We start from the raw sequence: 10,440 nt of genomic DNA on the forward strand, positions 1-10,440 counted from the left end.
TCCATGCTGATACTTGGAGTGAATGGTATCAGAGGAAAGCAGAATTTTGTTTGAAGGAAAATCAGAGGGGAAGCAGATGATGAGGCCCATCCCTGTTGGTGGGTGTATAGCGTCGACATAGATGCTGCTATTTTGGCCCGCATAAGTCTTGGCCCATCCAATAATTCAAATCTTGGGCCTGAAACGAAGGCCCACCCACTGGAATAAAATCGCATGGACCATGGACCCCTACTCACAACCTGGGAAGCGGAAGACTCTGTTCTTCATCACATTCATCCAAGCTTGCATCTGAAAGAAAACCTTTTACGTTTAAAATTAAAAAGCTTCTTGACACAACTGCTGCAAAGTGCAGCCCTAAACTGCCTGTATGGCGAATGAGCCATGATGCGTCCATTGCGAGACAACCAGACAACTGACAAGCAAGGGTCAGAGTCAGAGTTGGAGTCTTGCAGATCATGGGGGATACAGGGTTCATGTCGGCTGCCGGCAATAATTGGCATGTTTGAGTTTTGGCACAAGGCAAACAGACCTAAAATCCGGCAGGACCCATGCATAGTGACCGAGGACTCCGGTGACTGTACAACGTGGGTGGAACTTGCAAGGAGAGCGAGAGGCTGGTGTCGGTGACAGACAGTCGACATGGAGTCCAAACTCTTGTCCACCAATGCCGTCAAGCGATCTTCTGTAGTTGCAGTGACAAATAGGATTGATTGGTGGTGCCAGCATGAAAGTGAAACCTATGCGTACTGCAAAATCTTTTACCCCCCACTTTTTCTCCGATCTGAAGATGATGAAACTAAGCTTTGGTTTGCAGGGCGAAAACAACTTTCTGGGATTCGCCAATCTCCCCGGAGAAGGTTTATGGTCGCTTCTCCCCATATTTCCTCCCTGTCTCTTTCAACCGTGATATGATCATATGATTCCTTGCCAACGTGTCACCTTTTTTGCTTTCTCAAACAAAATGATAGACACATGGGCCACAATTGCAAACCTTTTTTTTTCTTTTATTAATTCATTTCCAGTTTCCTTCCTTTTTGCTCACACATTATCTGAACACTTCTCTCTCAACACAATGATAAATCACAAACCTTTCAGCCTTGCAGCTTACTTCACGGACAGGTGAACAAGCTTCGCCGTTCACCCAGAATTATCTAATCTATGATTCACATCGAGAAGGCTGGAAAAAAATCAGATGAAAATTCTAACTACAGGCTGGAGCATAGAAGCTGGGGATGTGAGCAAACACAATGGAGTAAGGACCCACGGTTATGGGCTGTGTTCCCTCCACCTGCACAGGCTCCAGCTTTGGGATGTCCCCATTGGCATCAGTTGCCAGAACAATGCCATTCAGCAACATTTGTTGGCTCTGCAAGTTCCTGTCCTTGGGAGTGAGATGGTACTCTTGTCTCGTGAGCTCGGCTGCTTTCCCGAGCCCAGGAAAGTGATCAGACATCTCCTTCCTTGCACTCTGGGTCTGTGCGCCTTGGCTCGTAACGTAGATGTGGTTTGTGTTGTTGCCATCAAGGTTGATCAGGAGCAGAGTGATCCCTTCCTGAAAATTTCAAGGAAATAAATTAAGCATGCATGGTTCAGACAGTCACTATGATCTGTTGCCAGAAAGAAACAGGAATTTTCCATTGTATGTGCCCCCTTACTGAATTTTTCGCACAATGTGCATAAGCACGGATCTTATTTGTGCCGTTGAATGTCGTCGAGAGGACCTTGGTACCCATGAGGCGATGCCACAGTAAAGCACTACAGCGAAAGCAGAAAGATGCTAAATTATGATGGTGGGATTGACACATTGTTTTGCTGCACAATTTTTCTCTCCTATCATTCACTGAAGCTTTGGAAAAACTTATGTATGTCTAGTCTACCTGTAATAGTCAGGATTTGGTTCAAATGTAGTTGTGTTGAGCAGGCCATAGTTCCCTCCAACCAAGGTCTGTCTACAGTAAGTCTTTGTGTCATACTTTGCCGACATCCCAAGCTGATCCAGATACCTGAGGCATCACCAGTTGATAGTCAATAAACACTTCTTCAGACGGTAACTTCAATTGCTGAACATAGGACAAAAAGAAACTCTTGGCTTACCAGAAGCTGAACACAAATGCATCAGTTACAAGGTGGTGGCCACTGTTGTAAGCCCCTCCAGCCTCGCCAACCCAGGCGACAGTGGATGTACCTGCAGACTTCAGTATTCCCTGAAGATTGCTGAATGTGCTCGCCTCGCCATCGAGGTAAGAAGGATCAAGAATTTTCTGAACCAGATGATCATCAACCCCTGATACATTCAGCATTTTATCCAGTTATTATGCAGATTCCACGTTGACGACTCGTGTACTATGAATTGTAAACCAAGGCGAGCATACCAGCGCCTAAATTGTAGATATGGTGAGTGATCGTATCCATTTGATTCGGCTTTGTTTTGCTGATGAGTTCAGTGAACCAGGCTGCATCAAAGAAGCCTCCTGGCGCAATTACTAGAGGCTTTGATGGGTTGCTTTGGTAGGTGCTGTCAATAATGTGTTTCAGGGTGATCACGTCTGCTGCATATTGGTCTGCATCAATTCGAGCTCCAACTCCACTGCCACTGAGTTCATTTCCTACAGGAACACTGTATTAAGGTCACAGAGTACTATACTATGCAGAAGTACTGCTCAGATTAGATCACTTCTTAAGCAAAACCAGTGTGCAATAAAAGTATGCCCTTTGTACATTAGTGTGAAAAGACAAGGAAAGCATCATCTATGACCCGTCCCCTTAGCTCTTTAGAACTCATAGCTTAACCAATTATCAAAAGTGATGTTGACATACTTGTCCGTTTCCTTTTCTACGTACTTATCAAAATATTTCTTCTCAACATACTTATTATTACTATCTAAATAAAAGTGGCATAAAAACCTGTCATTTGGAGATGACGTGAGGTTCTTTTCTGACAAAACCAACACAATCCACAAGATTACACAGAACGTACCAAGCTCCCATCCATGTACATCATATCCTTTGTTCACGGTGTAGCGAATAAAAGAAGCTGCATTTGTGTAATTCCATGGCCCCCCTAAAGAACCATCAGCCATCGGGACCCGGCCATTCAGAGCATTCAGCCCAAAACTAACTTTTGGCCTGCAAAATCAAACAGAAAGTTAGGCAATCATGTCCAAAGAGAAGGCAGTTTCTGAAACTGGCCGAAGGTAGTAAATGAGTAGATAGAATACCCAGTTTTTTGGAAGAATGCGTTGAGCTCGTCCCATCTACGCAGCGGCAGGCAACCTTGCGAGAAACCAAACATCGCTGATGTGTTCTTCACGAATGGGGTGCACGGTTGGCGAGAGTCACCAGTGTCATACATCAACATATCTTGCAAAGAGCCGCCAAGGCGAAGCTTCAAAGGGGAGAATGCTGCAAGTTTGATGAGATTATTATGCAATGATTTGGTAAATATCAAAGTATCAGTTCCATGGATTTTATCTTAGGAAAAGCAAATGCCATGGCTTTCAAAGTACTGCTGCTGACACTACACTTGGTTTGTTACCATCACATCAAAAAAACAACGACTTTTATATGTCAAGGGAGACCTTTAATTTCTCGATTGGATAGTAGAGCAAATTTTCTTATGAAAGCGAAAGGGATGATGGTCATTTGATGGCTTACCTTTGACGGCATTCATCAGGATTTTGTTAGAGAGATTCTGCAGGTAGGAAAATATTAAAGACCAATGTCAATCGCCCATGTCGTGGTTTGATTTGCACAAACTTCTACTCTACAGAGCAAGTAGCCAACGAATTGAAAAGTAGTAAACGCACAGTTGAGCACGCACGCACCAAATTAGTTAAAATTTCTACCAATTGTCATCTGTTCTTCTTTTGATGAAACTCTTAACCATTCTCTAGGCACTGGGCATTAGAATATGATCAAGTAGCCAGTAGTGTTCATGTATGCTGGCAGGTTTTACATTTGCACATGATTGGTAGGAATAAAAATGCAGGGGCCCACATGACTACAGGACTGTGGTCTGTGGAATCAATGGAATGAAACTCCCTAGGCCATCAAATTCCAAATTTTTATCCAACAGAGCCCCAAATTAAAGAAGGATCCATGCCGACCAACAGAGAAAAATAAAAAGAAAAGATATTTCCTTGAGATCCCCGTCAGAGGTCTACGGGTTGTAATCCGTAGCCCGTACAACAGAATTAAGTTCACAGTTGAATCAAACACTGAAATAATCTGGCAAGATGCTACTAAGGTGAGATGTGTGCTGTGAAGCTGAACTGACCAGGTTGAGGAGGGAGGCGAGGCCCCAGCTGCAGGTGCCGTAGTCGCACTTCTCCGGCGGCCACCAGTCCAATGTGGCGCAGACGAAGTCGTCGTCCGTGGACGCAATGGCGGACCGCACGTCCACGACCACCGCCTCCCCGCCGGCGAAGGCGGTGGTGCTCGTGCTCACGGTGGCGGAGCCAGCGAGCCAGAAGAGCGCCCAGACGCAGAAGCCGACCATCTTGAGCAGCAGCCCCGCCGCCATTCCGCGAAACCAACGAGGCCAAGAATCAAGAAGAAGGACAGCCCGGGTGGCAAGGCAAGAAAAGGCTTGCAACCGGAGGGAAAATGCAGGGGAAAGGCTGCAATCCCCTGTTGAAGGAATTTAAAGAGAGCCTCTTTGCGCCCGGGAGGGAACAGGGAAGGTTCTTGCCGGCTACACCATGTAAAGCATCTCGACGCGGGGGAGCCTCCCTCTGCTGTGGTGTGGTGTGGTTTGTCGGCGGACAGATGGATGCAGATAGAGTTGACCGTGGTGGTTCGGTTTCCCCTGGTTTCAGGGTGGCTGCCGCCGGCCCGCCGCTTGCCGACTTTAATGGCAGTAGGTTCGACGGGCCGGGGAAACTTGGAATCGTTTATATGGCTACGAGAGGGAGAAGCAGAAGCAGGCAACGCGAAAGGAGCACTCCGCTCTGATTGAGCAGAGTAGGAGCGCGGAGCAGTCGTATCTTATCTCAAGGACACGATTAGTTAGCGCATGCGAGCTGTCAAATCTTCAAGCAAATTCTCTCACTCGCTCTTATGATCCATTTTTTTTTTACTTGTTTTCTTACAACAAATCAGCTAAAATAGTATTTTGATTTATTTTATCAGCAAAACAAACGGAGCAATATCTCTATGCTGCTATAATTTTTTTTATATTCAATATTAATATAATAGTATTTAAAAAACAATGGTACTTGTACAAATTTAAGACACATTTTCACCAATGTCCAGAGCACAGTACTTTGTAACAGCACAACAGCGAGTGTACTGCTCTTCGTAAGGGTAGCAGGAAGAATATACTATATGCAATTATAAGATTATAAACTACCTCTGTTTCAGAAGTTCGTAACGCCGGCAAGTGATCAGGAGTAAATTAAAATGAAATGACAGCACTGCCATGGTGCCCTTTGGACAGCAGACAGGTTCTTGTTTATCGCAAGTGCGTGCTGGACATTCTTCAATTGGATGATTTTTTCTGAAGTGAGCTTCAGATCTATCGTATCAACACCAAAAACAGAAGCACGCATTCCGTTTCCCATTAGGACATTAGAAGTCCCTGCTGCCTGATATGAAGAAAACAAGGAAGTATCAGAACACACGTGAACATTTGCACCAGTATCAACCCACCAGTCGATAGACTAAAATGCAGAATAAACAACAGGAGATTTACCGTACCCTCCTGAAGTCGAGGCCTCGCCAATGGTTACATTAGTGAACTTTTTGCTAAGTTCAGTAGTCCTGTCCTTGCAGTTAGGACAATCCTTTGCAAAGTGACTAGGATTACCGCACACAAAACATGTGAGATTCTTCAGATCCTTTTTCTCTGTTTTCTTCTCTGTTTTCTTCTTTTTAAAGCTAGTAACCTTATTCGCCTTGGGACCCTTCTTGTTAAATTGTTTCTTGTTTTGAATAAAATTAGCACTGTTCTGCACGTTCTTCACCTGCACATCTTTTGCCCTTGCCTTCTCTTCCACATCAAAAGCTGCAATGAGATCTTCAATAGAAATCTCTTCTCTTTTGTGCTTCAGAGCTGTAGCAAAATCACGCCACTCTACAGGAAGTTTAGCAACAATCGCTGCTGCAACAAACTTTGGAGGTAAAGCACATCCCAAATGTGCAATCTCGCCAACCAGAAGCTAGAGGTCGTGTGCTTGAGTTACAATTGATTTAGCACTGTCCATGCCAAAATCAAAGAACTTTTCGCACACATACATCCAACGATCGGCTTCGGCTTCTGCATATTTTTGCTCCAAATCCTCCCACAGCATGGTGGCCGATGAGTAATTCATATACACATCATAGAGTTGATCTGCCAAAATGGTGAGGATGTAGCCCAATGCGGTGTTATTCGCATTCTCAAACTGTATGGTCTGTTACTCTGTGATGGGAAACACGGGGTATATCACCCACCATAGCCCCAATGACATGAGCCAAAACTTGGCCCTTGTCTATCATCTGTGGAAGTTCTCACCTCTAAACCTCTCATGTTTCATGGCATCAGATGCATTTGCCATTGCTAGATCACAGAAATAGGCACAATCAGGTTTTTGGAATGTTGAAAAAATGTGCCTAAAATACATTTTAGGTTTTATTTGGAGGAAAAACTCATAGATAAAGAATGATGCAAGCATATAAAACATGTAAACATGCAACATACTGATTAGAACAGAATTGCGCAAGGAAATTACTCAGTGATCCTATGCAGAACGTAGTCGAACGTGTTGAAGTAGATGTTACAGATCACCAAGCGGTCGCGTATAGACGCTGCCTAAAAACCTGATTGCCGCCCCGTGCAGGAGTCTCGCGGCAATGGTTTCGAAGATCCCGCTATCTTCAAGTCCGGTGCACGCCAAACTCAAAGGTCGATGAGGCGCAACAGCGAGAAGCTCAGCACAGCAAGTGGGAAGGTGAGCGTGTAATAGCGTACCCTTCAATCAGGACGTCTTCTAGTTTTATAGGCCTTCATAGTGCATCAATTTTCCTCATCAAGCAGTAGAAACTGCCCATTTGAATGACAGAAAATGCTGCAATCAAATAGCAGAAACTAGCACACCTTATTACCGTTTAAAATGGCAGTTTCAATCACATTAAAGCGCCATTATGCTCAGCATAAAAAATATAAACTGCACAAATAATAGCCTGTGTTACATGTACGTGTCGCGCTCGTCGCAAGTCACAAGTCACGCGATTTTTCACGCGAAAAATGCACATGAGCTACGCGTGTGTGTAGCAATAGTCTTATTCTCTCTCATTTGCACCTATTTTGCATAGAGAGGAGACTCTCATACTTAAGCAAGGCAACCTCTTCTTGAATTAGCAATATGAGACTAAAGGTTGTGCATGCTTTGGAATTTTTTCGATTGGGCCAATCATGGGCCTAAATCCAACAACCCCCCACCAATTTCAACGTTGTTGTACTGAACATTCTTTATATATATCAGATTTTTAGTATAAGTCCCGTATGAGTTGAACTTACACCTAGATCTACAAGGTCCATCTTCCAGCAGCTTGTGAATGGACTAAATCTTAAATTCATAGCTTTTTGCTGTCAGATTTCTCTTGAAGATCCAACTGGTACTAGTCTGCAAGAACGCCAAGTCCAAACGGAGCTTTTAAAGGTCTTGCTCCTTGATCTTCTCATGAGCTTTCCAAAGAGTACCCTACTCTCATGAACTGCGACCTAACAATTTAGCTCACATAGGTGTATTTATTTTAGGTATCCTGTAAGACGATACCTTTTCTCTCGGTGGACACTAGAATACATTAAGGCATAATAGCCAGCCTTCCATACAGAAGATAGTACATTTTATAGAACATGGGTATTTTTTAAAACAGTCTGTACTCCCTGTTACAACAGTAACTCATTTTTCTCATTTTCCAAATCAGGGATCTCCTATCAAAGGAAATAAGTTGCCATTACTTTGCAACTAAATGGGTCTCAACCCCATGTCCATGTTTGCAACAAAAATCGCTGTCCATGTAAGCCCTTTTGTAAAGGGATCTGCTAGATTTTTCTCACTGCGAATATAATTCACAACAATTACTCCGGAGTTTTTCAGCTTTCTAATAGATTTAAGCCTCCGCTTCACATGTCTCGAGGACTTCAAATTATCCTTAGTACTCATAACTTTGATCAATACCGTTTGGTTGTCACAATACATAAGGATTGCCGGAACTGATTTTTCTACCAGTGGCAAGTCCATGAGTAGCTCTCTTAACCACTTGGCCTCAACAGTAGCTGTGTCAAGTGCTACAAGCTTAGCTTCCATGGTCGACCGCATCAAAATGGTATGTTTACATGACCTCCATGTAACTGCAGCACCTGCTAGTGTAAACACATAGCCACTCGTGGCTTTAATTGCATCTGCATCAGAAATCCAGTTGGAATCACTATATCCTTCCAATACAGATGGATAACCAGTATAGTGAATTCCATATTCGATTGTACCTCTCATGTAACATAGCACTCTCTCTAGTGCATCCCAATGATCCTTCCCTGGATTGAAAGTAAAATGACTTAATTTGCTCACAGTAAAAGATATATCAGGACGTGTTGCACCAGCGAGATACAAGAGGGACCCAATTATTTGTGAATATCTCAAATGGTTCTCAACCTCTGCCTTATATATTCTAAAATAGTTCAGCGTGTCATTCTTAGACTTCAACAAGTAAACATAACAGTAACGTGTTGCATCATCAATAAAAGTAAGAAAATATTTTTTCCTCCTTTAGTCAAAACACCATTCATCTCACATAAATCAGAATGGATCAAATCTAGTGGTGCTAGATTCTTCTCAAACTCTAATGCCTTGAAAGGTTTTTGAGGTTGTTTTGCTTGCACACAAGTTTGGCACTTAGAATTCTTGACTATATCACATTTAGGAATTAACTCAGATCTGGACATTCTAGCAATTGTATCAAAATCAACATGACAGAACCTCGAATGCCATACATCAGTAGAATTTTTATTCAAAGCAGTAGTAATATTCAAACCATAACAAGAATCCATAGTACTTAGGCGGAACAAGCCTCCGCTGTCATAGCCTTTTCTTATAAAAGCCCCAAATTTAGATACTACAACTTTATTCAACTTGAATACTAGCTTATAACCACTTCTACACAGGAGAGACCCACTCGACAGGTTCTTGTTTATCGCAGGTGCGTGCTGGACATTCTTCAATTGGATGGTTTTCCCTGAAGTGAGCTTCAGATCTACCGTACCAACACCAAAAACAGAAGCACGCATTCTGTTTCCCATTAGGACACTAGAAGTCCCTGCTGCCTGATATGAAGAAAACAAGGAAGTATCAGAACACACGTGAACATTTGCACCAGTATCAACCCACTAGTCGGTAGACTAAAATACAGAATAAACAACAGGAGATTTACCGTACCCTCCTGAAGTCGAGGCCTCGCCAATGGTTACATTAGTGAACTTTTTGCTAAGTTCAGTAGTCCTATCCTTACGGTTAGGACAATCCTTGGCAAAGTGACTAGGATTACTGCACACAAAACAGGTGAGATTCTTCAGATCCTTTTTCTCTGTTTTCTTCTCTGTTTTCTTCTTTTTAAAGCTAGTAACCTTATTTGCCTTGGGACCCTTCTTGTTAAATTGTTTCTTGTTTTGAACAAAATTAGCACTGTTCTGCACGTTCTTCACCTGCACATCTTTTGCCCTTGCCTTCTCTTCCACATCAAGAGCTGCAATGAGATCTTCAATAGAAATCTCTTCTCTTTTGTGCTTTAGAGCTGTAGCAAAATCACGCCACTCTACAGGAAGTTTAGCAACAATCGCTGCTGCAACAAACTTTGGAGGTAAAGCACATCCCAAATGTGCAATCTCGCCAACCAAAAGCTAGAGGTCGTGTGCTTGAGTTACAATTGATTTCGCACTGTCCATGCCGAAATCAAAGAACTTTTCACACACATACAGCCAGCGGCCGGCTTCGGCTTATGCATATTTTTGCTTCAAATCCTCCCACAGCATGGTGGCCGATGAGTAATTCATATACACATCATAGAGTTGATCCGCCAAAATGATGAAGATGCAGCCTAATGCGGTGTTATTCGCATTCTCAAACTGCATGGTCTGTTCCTCTATGATGGGAAACACGGGGTATATCACCCACCACAGCCTCAATGACATGAGCCAAAACTTGGCTCTTGTCTGCCATCTGTGGAAGTTCTCACCTTCAAACCTCTCAGGTTTCATGACATCAGATGCATTTGCCATGGCTAGATCACAGAAATAGGCACAATCAGGTTTTTGGAATGTTGGAAAAATATGCCTAAAATACATTCCAGATTTTATTTAGAGGAAAAACTCATAGATAAAGAATGATGCAAGCATATAAAACATATAAACAGGCAACATACTGACTAGAACATGATTGCGCAAGGAAATTACTTAATGATCCC

The 10,440-nt window shown here is 43.0% G+C and overlaps 1 protein-coding gene across 1 annotated transcript; it reads right to left on the reverse strand.

Moving 5' to 3' along the window:
- Window positions 1–108: 108 nt before the first annotated feature.
- Window positions 109–4,969, reverse strand: LOC136467926 (heparanase-like protein 3). The gene is made up of 9 exons (XM_066466741.1): window positions 4,277–4,969; window positions 3,655–3,691; window positions 3,219–3,402; window positions 2,978–3,126; window positions 2,373–2,606; window positions 2,095–2,284; window positions 1,878–2,003; window positions 1,656–1,755; window positions 109–1,552 (listed from the first exon to the last, which is right to left on the reverse strand). Exons 1-9 carry the CDS (start codon window positions 4,520–4,522, stop codon window positions 1,202–1,204), a joined length of 1,617 nt encoding a protein of 538 aa, XP_066322838.1. The 5' UTR covers window positions 4,523–4,969; the 3' UTR covers window positions 109–1,201.
- Window positions 4,970–10,440: the final 5,471 nt, after the last annotated feature.

The sequence above is a fragment of the Miscanthus floridulus genome, chromosome 7 (assembly GCF_019320115.1).
Source record: "Miscanthus floridulus cultivar M001 chromosome 7, ASM1932011v1, whole genome shotgun sequence".
NCBI lineage: Eukaryota > Viridiplantae > Streptophyta > Magnoliopsida > Poales > Poaceae > Miscanthus > Miscanthus floridulus.